At 55.4% G+C, this 15,402-nt stretch overlaps 1 protein-coding gene across 1 annotated transcript; it reads right to left on the bottom strand.

Moving 5' to 3' along the window:
• Positions 1-581: 581 nt before the first annotated feature.
• LOC133213004 (solute carrier family 22 member 6-A-like) lies at positions 582-13,382 on the bottom strand. The gene is made up of 11 exons (XM_061354921.1): positions 13,315-13,382; positions 10,159-10,528; positions 9,460-9,563; positions 9,192-9,346; positions 7,085-7,253; positions 4,858-4,981; positions 4,653-4,768; positions 3,637-3,851; positions 2,554-2,662; positions 2,266-2,469; positions 582-936 (listed from the first exon to the last, which is right to left on the bottom strand). Exons 2-11 carry the CDS (start codon positions 10,510-10,512, stop codon positions 855-857), a joined length of 1,632 nt encoding a protein of 543 aa, XP_061210905.1. The 5' UTR covers positions 10,513-10,528; positions 13,315-13,382; the 3' UTR covers positions 582-854.
• Positions 13,383-15,402: the final 2,020 nt, after the last annotated feature.

The following is a 15,402-nucleotide window of genomic DNA, read 5'->3' on the forward strand; positions in this document are numbered from 1 at the left end:
CAGGATTGGGGCAAATCATCATTGGGTTTGTTCTTCTGCAGGGTCACGTTGTGGAGGGGGAGGAGCAGCTTTAGGAGAGGACCCAACCTTCAGGTGGGTGCATTGAAGGAGATGGGGGGGGGAAGCTGCTGGTGCTGGCCATGGGGTGACCTCCACTGGGTTAATGTTCAGCCGGGGCTGTGGGCAGGATGTGGCCCCGCTATGGGTCAGCGCGTGGGCACTGGGTTAATCTTTGATGGGCTCAACCCAAGCAGGGCTTTGGTGGGGCCAAGGGACACGTTGGAGATGGGAGCAAGGGCCAATGGGGGGCAATAGGGGAAGGGGCACCATGGGGGTGGCTGGAGGGGGTTGGTGGCACTTGAGAGGGCTGAGATCTTCTCAAGGGGTTGGGGACCCTCGAATGGGACAAGAGTTGGGGGGTTTGGGGGTCGAACTGATGGAGGTGATCTCCACTGTGGTGGTGGTGGGCAGGAGGGACACGGTTCCTGGGCATTGTCCTATTGGAGGTGGCCTCAAGGACACGGTTCTTCGTCATTGGCCAGGCGGAGGTGACTTCAGGGAGAAGATGATGATGTGCTGTGGAAGGTGACCCCCAACAAGAGGGTTCTTGGGCACCATCTTCTTGGAGGTGACCTCAGGGACACAGCTCTTGGGCACTGTCCCATTGGAGGTGACCTCGGAGAGGGTCACTGGGTGTCATCCAAGTGGGGGTAACCTCAGAAACACCCCAAGCCGTTGTCCCCACCAGAGCTGCTTTATTGCTCCCAGGACTCCTCCGTTCCCGTCCCCAGCTGAGGATGGGGGGGCCCATTGGGGGGTGCAGGGCGCTGTGTCCCACCACCCACCATGGGCCCTCAGGGCTCCTTCTGTGGTGCCTTCTCCTGCGGCTCCAGTGGGATCTTTTCCTTGGGGTCTTCCTTGGGCTTCCGCTTGGCCCTGGGGGAGGAGGAAGCTCCATGGACACGACAGGGGCCAAGTCCAGTGCCTGCCCATCAGGAGCTCCTGGCACTGGGGCTTCTGCCAGTTCACCCATCCAGTGAGCCTCAACACAGCTGTGTGTCCTTCCATAATTCAGGATTCATCGTCTATCATCCATCCATCATCCATACATTCATCATCCATCCATCACCCAGCCATCAGCCAGCCATCATCCCTCATCCATCCATCATCCATCCGTCATCCATACATTCATCATCCATCATCATCCATCCATACATTCATCATCCATCATCATCCATCCACCAGCCATCCATCATCCCTCATCCATCCATCATCCATCCATCCATCCATCCATCATCCATTCATCCATCCATCCATCCATCATCCATCATCTATCCATCATCCATCCATCATCCATCATCCATCCATCATCCATCCATCCATCCATCCATCCATCATCCATCCATCATCCATCCATCCATCATCCATCCATCATCCATCCATCATCCATCCATCCATCATCCATCCATCATCCATCCATCATCCATCATCCATCCATCATCCATCCATCCATCCATCATCCATCATCCATCCATCATCCATCCATCCATCCATCCATCATCCATCCATCATCCATCCATCCATCATCCATCCATCATTCATCCATCATCCATCATCCATCCATCATCCATCCATCCATCCATCATCATCCATCATCCATCCATCCATCCATCCATCCATCATCCATCATCCATCCATCATCCATCCATCATCATCCATTCATTATCTGATCCATTTTGTTTCGATCGATTTTGTTTCGATCCATTTATCGATCTATTTATCTTTTTTTTTTTTTTTTTGTTTTTTTTTTTTTTTTTTTTTTTTTTTTTTGTGTTTTTTTTTTTTGTGTTTTTTTTTTTTTTTTTTTTCCTCGATCTATTCATTATCTATTTATCGATCGATCGATTATCCATCTATCATCCATCATCCATCGATTATCGATCCATCTCATCCATCATCCATGTCCATCCATTATCCATCTCTTATCATCTATCTATTCATCATCCATCTATTCATTTCATTCATTATCTTTCATTTTTCGATCATCCATCTATTTTCATCATCCATCATCCATCATCCATCCATCATCCATCCATCCATCCATCATCCATCATCCATCCATCCATCCATCCATCCATCATCCATCCATCCATCCATCATCCATCATCCATCCATCCATCATCCATCCATCATCCATCATCCATCCATCATTCCTCATCCATCCATCACCTATCCACCATCCATCCACCCCTCATCCCCTCTCACCTGCTCTCCACCTCCTGGATGGTGTCTGGCAGGGGCATGTTGAGTGTCTCCGGAAGGAACGTGGCCACCACTGCCGCCACCACTGGGAACACCCCATAGACCGCAGGGGGCAGGAGGGGGTAGGACTCATCCAGCATCTTCACCAGCGGTGCCACGATGCCACCGACGCGCGCCATGGTGCTGCCAAAGCCCAGCCCCGTCTGCCTGCAGCCACCATGGGACAGGACACCAGGGTCACCCATAGGAGATGGCACAGGGATGCCCGGTGTCACCCATGGGTGCTGGTACCTGATAGGGGTGGGGTAGAGCTCGGTGGTGTAGAGGAACACGCAGTTGAAGGAGGCTGAGAGGCAGCCCTTGCCCAGCACCGCCAGCGACGTGCGCAGCGTCTGCAGCTCTGTGGGACATGGATATGGATGGATGGTGGAGGGAGGATGGATGGAGGGTGGATGGAGGATGAAGGATGGATGATGGATGGATGGAAGATGGATGATGGATAGATGATGGATAGATGATGGATGGATGGATGGATGATGGATGGATGATGGATGGATGATGGATGATGGATGGATGGATGGATGATGGATTGATGGATGATGGATGATGGATGGATGGATGGATGGATGGATGGATGGATGGATGATGGATGGATGGATGGAGGATGGATGATGGATTGATGGATGATGGATGGATGGATGGATGGATGGATGATGGATGGATGGATGGATGGATGATGGATGGATGGATGGATGGATGATGGATGGATGGATGGATGATGGATGGATGGATGGATGGATGGATGATGGATGGATGGATGGATGGATGATGGATGATGGATTGATGGATGATGGATGGATGGATGGATGATGGATTGATGGATGATGGATGATGGATGGATGGATGGATGGATGGATGGATGGATGATGGATGGATGGATGGAGGATGGATGATGGATTGATGGATGATGGATGATGGATGGATGGAGGATGGATGATGGATGAACGAATGATGGATGGATGATGGATGGATGGATGGATGGATGGATGGATGGAGGATGGATGATGGATTGATGGATGATGGATGATGGATTGATGGATGATGGATGATGGATGGATGGATGGATGGATGGATGGATGATGGATGGATGATGGATGGATGGATGGATGGATGGATGGATGGAGGATGGATGGAGGATGGATGATGGACGAACGAATGATGGATGGATGATGGATGGATGCAGATGGTGCTCAATTCAATGGCTGGAGAAGGGAGCGATGGGTGAGGAGCATACGACACTTGTGTAACCCACAGGTGGGGACATCAGGGGCTGGACCAGGCCCTGCAGAAGGTCCCATTGGCCCCAGCACTCACCTGTGGGCACGAAGATGTTGGCGATGATGGCCAAGCCTGCCAGGAAGAGCGCAACCGCGAGGGACAGGCGCCGGCCCACGTAGCTCAATGAGATGGTCACCACCACCTTGGCTGGGAAGTCCACAGCGCCAAAGATCACCTGGATGAGGTAAATGCTGACCCCGAAGTTCTGCAGGTCCATGGCCAGCCCATAATAGGAGAAACTGATGGAGAACCTGGAGCGGGGCAGAGGGATGGACCTTGAGCTGGTGGCACCAACCTGGGGTGTTACTGTGGGGTGGGGGAGATGAGGGTGGTGGTGCTATTGGATGGCTGGGTTCAATGATTGTCCAACTGTCCATCCATCCATCATCTATTATCTGTCATCTATCCATCATCCATCCATCCATCCACCCATCCATCCATCCATCCCTCCATCATTCATTCATCTATTATCCATCCATCATCCACCAGCCATCACCTATCCATCATCTGCTATCCATCATCCATCATCCATCATCCATCCATCATCCATCCATTCATCCATCATCCATCATCCATCTTCCATCCATCATCCATCCATCATCCATCATCCATCATCTATTCATCATCTATCCATCATTCACCCATCATCCATCCATCATCTATCCATTATCCATCCATCATCTATCATCCACCATCCATTACCCATCTGTCATTCATTCATCCATCACCTATTCATCACCTATCCATCATTCACCCATCATCCATCAAACATCTGTCCATCATCCATCCATCATCTGTCATCCACCATCCATCACCCATCCATCATCTGCCATCCATCATCCATTCATCCATCTATTCAGCATCTATCCATCATTCACCCATCATCCATCCATCATCCATCTATCATCCACCATCCATCACCCATCCATCATCCATCCATCCATCATCCATCCATCATCCATCCACCCATCATCCACCACCCATCATCCACCATCCATCACCCATCTCCCCTCCATCTCCCATCCCTCCTCCTCCTCCTTCCCCAGCCCCACCAGACGATGCAGAGGCAGAAGAAGATGCGGCGGATGACGGGTGTCCGGACCAGGTCAGAGACGCTGTAGGAGGCCTTGAGCCCAGCCAGCTCCTCCTTCATGTGGGACCTCAGGATCTGGAGGTGGGGGGTGCGCAATGGGACACGCTGGTGGGGACAGGGGTGGAAAACTGGGACCCCCCCCCCCCGCCATGGGGCCACCAAACCTCCACCGTGATCTTCTCCCCTTCCTCCTTCCTCCCGTTGATCCCGGCCACGCGCTGCAGGACCCTCACGGCCGCCTCGGCCTTGCCCGAGAGCACCAACCAGCGCGCTGACTCCGCCAGCCACCTGCAATGGGAGGGGACAATGGGGCCCTGGAGCCATCACTGCGTCTCCACTGCGTCCTAATGCATCCCACTGCATCCCAGCTCATCCCACTGCATCCCAGCTCATCCCACTGCATCCCAGCTCATCCCACTGCATCCCACTGCATCCCAGCTCATCCCACTGCATCCCAGCTCATCCCACCGCATTGCACTGCATCCCACCTTATCCCACTGCATCCCATCACATCCCAGCTCATCCCACTGCATCCCAGCTCATCCCACTGCATCCCAGCTCATCCCACCGCATCGCACTGCATCCCACCTTATCCCACTGCATCCCATCACATCCCAGCTCATCCCACTGCATCCCAGCTCATCCCACTGCATCCCAGCTCATCCCACCTCATTCCACTGCATCCCACTGCATCCCAGCTCATCCCACTGCATCCCAGCTCATCCCACTGCATCCCAGCTCATCCCACCTCATCCCACTGCATCCCACTGCATCCCAGCTCATCCCACCTCATTCCACTGCATCCCACTGCATCCCAGCTCATCCCACTGCATCCCAGCTCATCCCACTGCATCCCAGCTCATCCCACCTCATTCCACTGCATCCCACTGCATCCCAGCTCATCCCACTGCATCCCAGCTCATCCCACTGCATCCCAGCTCATCCCACCTCATTCCACTGCATCCCACTGCATCCCAGCTCATCCCACTGCATCCCACGGCATCCCAGCTCATCCCACTGCATCCCAGCTCATCCCACCTCATTCCACTGCATCCCACTGCATCCCAGCTCATCCCACTGCATCCCACTGCATCCCAGCTCATCCCACTGCATCCCAGCTCATCCCACCTCATTCCACTGCATCCCACTGCATCCCAGCTCATCCCACTGCATCCCAGCTCATCCCACTGCATCCCAGCTCATCCCACTGCATCCCAGCTCATCCCACCTCATTCCACTGCATCCCACTGCATCCCAGCTCATCCCACCTCATCCCACTGCATCCCACTCATCCCAGCTCATCCCACTGCATCCCAGCTCATCCCACTGCATCCCAGCTCATCCCACTGCATCCCAGCTCATCCCACCTCATTCCACTGCATCCCACTGCATCCCAGCTCATCCCACTGCATCCCAGCTCATCCCACCTCATTCCACTGCATCCCACTGCATCCCACCTCATCCCACTGCATCCCAGCTCATCCCACCACATCGCACTGCATCCCATTACATCCCACCTTATCCCACTGCATCCCATCCCATCCCACCTCATCCCACCTTATCCCACTGCATCCCATCACATCCCACCTCATCCCACTGCATCTCAGCTTATCCCACGGCACCCCATTACATCCCACCTTATCCCACTGCATCCCACCTCATCCCACTGTGTCCTACCTCATCCCACTGCGTCCTACCTCATCCCACTGCATCCCAGCGCATCCCATTACATCCCACTGCATCCAACTGCGTCCTGTCTTGTACCACCACATCCCACCATGTCCCAACACATCCCACAGCATTCCATCACCTCCCACCACATCCCACCTCATCCTACTGCATCCCCCTGCATCTCACCTCATCCCACCTCATCCTACTGCATCCCAACTCATCCCATCCCATTCCCACCATGTCCCACCTCATCCCACTTCATCCCATCACATCCCATGGCATCCCATCACTTCCTACCACATCCTACTGTGTCCCACCTTACCCCACCACCTCCTACCACATCCCACTGCATCCTACCAGGTCCCATTTCATCCCCCTGCATCCCACCACATCCCACCTCATCCCACTGCATCCCATCCCATCACTTCCTACCACATCCTACTGTGTCCCACCTTACCCCACCACCTCCTACCACATCCCACCACATCCCACCACATCCCACTGCATCCCACCACATCCCACTGCATCCCACTGCATCCCACCAGGTCCCACCTCATCCCACCACATCCCACTGCATCCCACTGCATCCCACCAGGTCCCACCTCATCCCACCGCATCCCACTGCATCCCACTGCATCCCACCACATCCCACTGCATCCCACTGCATCCCACCAGGTCCCACCTCATCCCACCTCATCCCCATGGCCACCAGTGTCCTACCAGGAGTAGAGAAGGAAGCCGAAGAAGGGCAGGGACACGGTGAGCTGGAGGCTGCGCCAGTGGGGCACGGCAAAGGCCACCCCAGCCAGCAGGATCTGCCCCAGGGTGTAGGCGAAGCCGGTGATGGCCACGGTGATGGCGCGGTGGGACGTGGGGATCCACTCCACCACTGCGGGGACACCGTGACACAGAGGGGCCTGGGCACGGGCAATGGGCCCAGCCGTGGCCATGGGGGTCACAACGCTCATGGGGCAGTCCAGGCGTGGCCACTGGGGCAACCCAGCTCATGGCCATTGGGTTGTGCCCTCCACAGACATTGGGTCATCCCCATGCATGGATATTGGGTCACCCCCATGCATGGACATTGGATCATCCCCATCCATGGACATTGGGTCATCCCCATCCATGGCCATTGGGTCATCCCCATGCATGGACATTAGATCATCCCCATCCATGGCCATTGGGTCATCCTCATGCATGGACATTGGATCATCCCCATCCATGGCCATTGGGTTATCCCCATCCATGGCCATTGGGTCGTCCCCATCCGTGGCTATTGGGTTGTGCCCTCCACAGCCATTGGGTCATCCCCATGCATGGACATTGGGTCATTCCCATCCATGGCCATTGGGTCATCCCCATGCATGGACATTGGGTCATTCCCATCCATGGCCATTGGGTCATCCCCATGCATGGACATTGGGTCGTTCCCACCCATGGCCACTGGGTCGTTCCCATCCATGGACATTGGGTCATCCCCATCCGTGGACATTGGGACATCCCAACCCATGGCCATTGGGTCGTCCCCGTCCATGGACATTGGATCATCCCCATCCATGGCCATTGGGTCATCCCCATCCGTGGCCATTGGGTCATCCCCATGCATGGCCATTGGGTCATCCCCATGCATGGCCATTGGGTCATCCCCATCCATGGCCATTGGATCATCCCCATCCATGGCCATTGGGTCACCCCCATGCATGGACATTGGGTCACCCCCATGCATGGACATTGGATCATCCCCATCCATGGCCATTGGGTCGTCCCCATCCATGGCCATTGGGTCATCCCCATCATGGCCATTGGATCATCCCCATCCATGGCCATTGGGTCATCCCCATCCATGGCCATTGGGTCATCCCCATGCATGGCCATTGGGTCATCCCCATGCATGGCCATTGGGTCATCCCCATCCATGGCCATTGGGTCATCCCCATGCATGGCCATTGGGTCATCCCCATGCATGGACATTGGATCATCCCCATCCGTGGACATTGGGTCGTCCCCATCCATGGCCATTGGGTCATCCCCATGCATGGCCATTGGGTCGTCCCCATCCGTGGCCATTGGGTTGTTCCCATCCATGGCCATTGGGTCATCCCCATGCATGGCCATTGGGTCATCCCCATGCATGGCCATTGGGTCATCCCCATGCATGGACATTGGATCATCCCCATCCGTGGACATTGGGTCGTCCCCATCCATGGCCATTGGGTCATCCCCATGCATGGCCATTGGGTTGTTCCCATCCATGGCCATTGGGTCATCCCCATCCGTGGCCATTGGGTCATCCCCATCCATGGACATTGGGTTGTGCCCTCCACAGCCATTGGGTCATCCCCATCCATGGACATTGGATTGTGCCCTCCACAGCCACTGGATCATCCCCATGCATGGACATTGGATCATTCCCATCCATGGCCACTGGGTCATCCCCATGCATGGACATTGGATCATTCCCATCCGTGGCCATTGGGTCATTTCCACCCATGGCCATTGGGTCATCCCCATCCATGGCCACTGGGTCATCCCCATCCATGGCCATTGGGTTGCTCCCGCCCATGGGCACTAGGTCATTCCCATCCATGGTCATTGGATTGTCCTCTCAATAGCCAATGGGATGTCCCCATCCATGTCATTGTGTCATCTCCACCCATGGCCATTGAGTTGTCCCCTCCACAGCCATTGGGTTGTCTCTTCCATGGCCATTGGGACATCCCAACCCACAGCCATTGGGCTGATCCGGTCCATGGCTATTGGGTCATCTCCATCCATGCCCATTGTAACATCCCCATGTGATGGCCCCCCCGTGTCCCCTGTCCCTCACCCAGGCAGGCGATGCTGAGCCCGAAGCCGGACAGGGCCATGCCACCAGCAAAGCGCAGGACGCAGTAGGTCGCGTAGTTGGGGGCAAAGGCAGTGCAGGTCCCCATCACCCCCAGCTGCAGGTAGGACCACATCAGCATGGCCTTGCGCCCGAACCTGCAATGGCAGCACTGGGAGCCACTGGGAGCCACTGGAAGCCATTGGGTGCTGGGGGGGGGCAATGGCCAAGGGAGAAACTGAGGCCCCAGGGGGGTTCTCGCCACCTTTACCTGTCTGAGAGGCCCCCCAGGACGAGGGCACCCACCAGGACCCCGGCCATGTAGATGGACTGGGCCATCTGCCGGAGCTGCCGGTAGCTGCAGACCAGGTCCCACTGCAGGGAGGGGATGAGGCGAGGTCCTGCTCTGCTCTCTTCTTCATCCATCATCCACCATCCATCACCCATCCATCATCATCCATCCATCATCCATCCATCACCCATCCATCCATCATCCATCCATCCATCATCCATCCATCATCATCCATCCATCACCCATCCATCCATCCATCACCCATCCATCCGTCCATCACCCATCCATCATCCATCATCCATTCATCCATCCATCCATCCATCCATCACCCATCCATCCGTCCATCACCCATCCATCCATCCATCACCCATCCATCCATCCATCACCCATCCATCCGTCCATCACCCATCCATCCATCCATCCATCCATCATCCATCCATCACCCATCCTTCCATCCATAACGCATCCATCCATCATTCATTATGCATCCATCATCATCCATCCTCCATCCATCACCCATCCATCCATCATCCATCTATCCACCCACCATCCACCATAACCCACCATCACCCACCCACCCACCATCCATCCACCACCCCACCACCTCCATCCCCCTCACCCCACAACCCCATCCTCCCCACCTCCCCCATCCCCCCCCCCCCATCCCCATATCCCCACCTCAGTGACGATGGTGGCCACGTAGGTGCTGCGGTCGTACTCCCACCCATCACCGCAGGGCTCGGTGCGCCGGGGCCCGCTGCTGCCGTTACCGGGCTTGGAGCCCACGTAGCGCAGGCAGGAGCCCAGGGTGGCCTCGGCGGGCTCGAGGGTGCCGTTCCCCCCCCATGGGGTGCCATTGGTGGCGTTGAAGGGGCCGGGGAGGCGGCAGCGGTGGGGGGGGACGGCGGCGGTGAAGTTCTGCAGGAGGTTGTGGCTGGCCATGAGCAGGATGGGCACCACCAACAGCGCCGTCTGCAGCACCTGGAACCGGCCCAGGCCCCCGACCTGCGCCAGCACCGCCCCGAACGGCATCGCCGGGGCACCGGGACTGGGACCAGCGGGGGGGGGGTGTCAGAGAGGGGACAGAGGCACCCATAGGGACAATGGCACCCATAGGGACAATGGCACCCATAGGGATTATGGCACCCATAGGGACAATGGCACCCATAGGGATTATGGCACCCATAGGGATTATGGCACCCATAGGGATTATGGCACCCATAGGGACAATGGCACCCATAGGGATTATGGCACCCATAGGGACAATGGCACCCATAGGGACAATGGCACCCATAGGGACAATGGCACCCATAGGGATTATGGCACCCATAGGGACAATGGCACCCATAGGGATTATGGCACCCATAGGGACAATGGCACCCATAGGGACAATGGCACCCATAGGGATTATGGCACCCATAGGGATTATGGCACCCATAGGGACAATGGCACCCATAGGGACAATGGCACCCATAGGGATTATGGCACCCATAGGGACAATGGCACCCATAGGGATTATGGCACCCATAGGGACAATGGCACCCATAGGGATTATGGCACCCATAGGGACAATGGCACCCATAGGGATTATGGCACCCATAGGGACAATGGCACCCATAGGGACAATGGCACCCATGGGACAATGGCACCCATAGGGATAATGGCACCCAAAGGGATAATGGCACCCATAGGGACATCATCAACTCTAAAGGGCACCCATGAGGACAGTAGCACCCATAGGGACTATGGCACCCATAGGGATAATGGCACCCATAGGGACATCATCAACCCTAAAGGGCACCCATGGGGATAGTAGCACCCATAGGGACAGTGGCACCCATGGGGCAATGGTACCCATAGGGACATCATCAACCCTAAGGGGTACCCATAGGGATTGTGGCACCCATAGGGATAATGGCACCCATAGGGACTTCAACCCTAAAGGGCACCCATGGGGACAGCAGCACCCATAGCGCCACCAGCACCCATGGGGACAGTGGCACCCATGGGACAATGGCACCCATGGGGACATCATCAACCCTAAGGGGCACCCATGGGGACTGTGGCACACACAGGGACACTGGCACCCATAGGGATAATTGCACCCATGGGGACATCAACCCTAAGGGGAACCCATGGGGACAGCAGCATCCATAGGGCAGTGGCACCCATGAGGAGAGCAGCACCTATGGGGGCATCAACCCTAAGTGGCACCATATGGACAGTGGCACCATAGGGACAGTGGCACCCATGGGGTCAGTGGTACCCAAAGGGAGAGCAGCACCCATAGGGACAGTGGCACCCATGGGGTCAGTGTCACCCATAGGGACAGTGGCACCCATAGGGACAGTGGCACCCATAGGGACAGTGGCACCCATGGGGTCAGTGGCACCCATAGGGACAGTGTCAGAGGGGTACAGCGGCACCCATGGGGACATCACCCCTAAGTTGAACCCATAGGGACCCCAGCACCCACAGGAACAGCAGCACCCATAGAAACAGCAGCACCCATGGGGACATCAACCCTAAGGGGCACCCATAGGAACAGCAGCACCCATGGGGCACCCCCTATAGGGACCCTCTTGCGTCACGCACCCACCCCCCCCCCCCCCCGGCTCCCTGGGTCGGGTGCATCCGGTCAGATGCAGCTCCGGTGTCGTCCCCCCCCGTTGCCCCCAACCCCCCCCATATCCCCCCCCTCACCCCATATCCCCCCCCCCGGTGCCCTCACCCCATTCCCCTTGTCCCCAACCTGTCCTCACCCTCCCCTTGTCCCCAACCCCCCCCCATTGTCCCCAACCACTTCCCCTATCCCAGATCCATCCCCTTATCCCAACCTGTCCCCATGGCCCCCATCCCCAATGCCTTCAACCTCTGCCCCTGCCCCTATCCCAACCTCTCCCCATCCCTATCCCATTCCCTGTCCCCATCCCTACCCCATTCCCTGTCCCTTTCCCTATCCCAATCCCTGTCCCTTTCCCTATCCCAATCCCTGTCCCATTCCCTATCCCATTCCCTGTCCCTTCCCCTCTCCCATTCCCTGTCCCTTTCCCTATCCCAATCCCTGTCCCATTCCCTATCCCATTCCCTGTCCCCATCCCTATCCCATTCCCTGTCCCTTTCCCTATCCCATTCCCTGTCCCATTCCCTATCCCATTCCCTGTCCCCATCCCTATCCCATTCCCTGTCCCTTTCCCTATCCCATTCCCTGTCCCATTCCCTATCCCATTCCCTGTCCCCATCCCTATCCCAATCCCTGTCCCTTTTCCTATCCCATTCCCTGTCCCATTCCCTATCCCATTCCCTGTCCCCATCCCTATCTCATTCCCTATCCCCATCCCTATCCCAAACTGTCCCCATCCCTATCCCATTCCCTCTCCCCTATCCCAATCCCTGTCCCTTTCCCTATCCCAACCTGTCCCTATCCCAATCCCATTCCCTGTCCCCATCCCTATCCCAATCCCTCTCCCCATCCCTATCCCATTCCCTGTCCCCATCCCTATCCCATTCCCTCTCCCCTATCCCAATCCCTGTCCCTTTCCCTATCCCAATCCCTGTCCCTTTCCCTATCCCAATCCCTGTCCCATTCCCTATCCCATTCCCTGTCCCCATCCCTATCCCAACCTGTCCCTTTCCCTATCCCAACCTGTCCCTATCCCAATCCCAATCCCTGTCCCCATCCCTATCCCATTCCCCCTGCCCATCCCTATCCCATTCCCTGTCCCTTTTCCTATCCCAACCTGTCCCCATCCCTATCCCAAACTGTCCCCATCCCTATCCCATTCCCTGTCCCCATCCCTATCCCACTCCCTCTCCCATTCCCTTTCCCGGTACCTGTCCCTGTCCCGTTCCCGTTCCCGTTCCCAGTCCCGGTCCCGTCGCAGCTGAGGCCAAAAGCGACGGATTCGGGCAAAAGTCCCGGGATCGGGGGGGGGGAGGGGGGGGAAGGGGGGGGAGGGGCGGATTCCAGCGCGGCGGGAGCGCGGTGCAGGGTCCCCCCGCCCGCCGGCCCCATAGAGCCCCATAGAGCACCCATAGGGTCCTATAGAGCACCCATAGGGGTCTATAGAGCACCCATAGGGATCTATAGAGCACCCATAGAGATCTATAGTGATCCATAGGGCACTCACAGAGACCTATAGAGCATACATAGAGATCTATAGGGATCCATAGAGAACTCAGAGAGACCTATAGAGCACCCATAGAGACCTATAGGGATCCATAGAGCACCCATAGAGCCCTATAGAGCACCCATAGAGATCTATGGGGATCCATAGAGCACCCATAGAGCCCTATAGAGCACCCATAGAGATCTATAGGGATCCATAGAGTACTTACAGAGACCTATAGAGCACCCATAGAGCCCCTATGGAGACCCATAGAGCACCCATAGAGATCTATAGAGCACCTATAAATACCCATAGAGCACCCATACAGTCCCTATAGAGACCCACAGAGCACTCGAGACCTATAAAGCATCTATAGAGATCCACTATAGAGACCAACAGAAACCCATAGAGCCCCACAGAGCCCCTATAGAGACCCACAGAGCCCTACAGCAACCCATACAGCACCCATAGAGCCCTTACAGAGCCCTATAGAGAGCCATAAAGCACCCATAGAGACACAGAGTGCTGCAGTGACCCATAGAGCCCCTATAAAGCACTTCCTTATGGAGCCCCTATAGAGCACTTGACCTATAGAGCCCCATAAAGCCCCTATAAAGCACTTCCTTATGGAGCCCCTATAGAGCACTTGACCTATAGAGCCCCATAAAGCCCCATAAAGCACTTCCTTATGGAGCCCCTATAGAGCACTTGACCTATAGAGCCCCAACGCCCCTATAAAGCACTTCCTTATGGAGCCCCTATAGAGCACTTGACCTATAGAGCCCCATAAAGCCCCTATAAAGCACTTCCTTATGGAGCCCCTATAGAGCACTTGACCTATAGAGCCCCATAAAGCCCCTATAAAGCACTTCCTTATGGAGCCCCTATAGAGCACTTAACCTATAGAGCCCCATAAAGCCCTCATACAGCATTTGGAACTCCTCAGTGAGGCCCTTAAGGTGTCCCATAGATGCCTATAGGGCTCTGACGGGCCCCTACAGACCCCTATAGGTCTCTATGGGATTCTGTAGGTCTCAATACCCCCGCTCCCAATAGGTCCTATAGGTCCCCATAAACCCCATTAAGGGCTCCTATAGGCTCCTTTAACACCCCCATGAGCTCTTATAGGCCCTATTAACCCCCTCTGCCCTCCTACAGGCCCCTAAAGACGCTCTTATGAGATCCTATAGGTATCTATAAACACTAGGAGCTCCTATAGCCCCTATAAGCCCTATTAGAGGTACCTATAGGCCTTTATAAACCCTATTAGAGGTGCCTATAGGTTCCTATAACCCTATTAGAGGTGCCTATAGGCCCCCATAAACCCTATTAGAGGTGCCTATAGGCCCCCATAAACCCTATTAAAGGTGCCTATAGGCTCCTATAACCCTATTAGAGGTGCCTATAGGCCTCTATAAACCCTATTAGAGGTACCTATAGGCCCCTATAAACCCTATTAGAGGTGGCTATAGGCTCCTATAACCCTATCAGAGGTGCCTATAGGCTCCTATAAGCACTATTAGAGGTACCTATAGGCACCTATAAACCCTATTAGAGGTGCCTATAAGTTCCTATAAACCCTATTAGAAGTGCCTATAGGCTCCTATAAACCCTATTAGAAGTGCCTATAGGCTCCTATAAACCCTATTAGAAGCGCCTATAGGCTCCTATAACCCTATTAGAGGTGCCTATAGGCCCCTATAAACTCTATTAGAGGTGCCTATAGGCTCCTATAACCCTATTAGAGGTACCTATAGGCCCCTATAAACCCGCTCTGGGCTTCTGTACATCCCTGTACCACCCTTATGGGCCC

This window comes from Neopsephotus bourkii, unplaced genomic scaffold (assembly GCF_033783945.1).
Source record: "Neopsephotus bourkii isolate Nb327-2 ecotype Australia unplaced genomic scaffold, CSIRO-AGI_Nbou_v1 NB_754, whole genome shotgun sequence".
Classification (NCBI taxonomy): Eukaryota; Metazoa; Chordata; class Aves; order Psittaciformes; family Psittacidae; genus Neopsephotus; species Neopsephotus bourkii.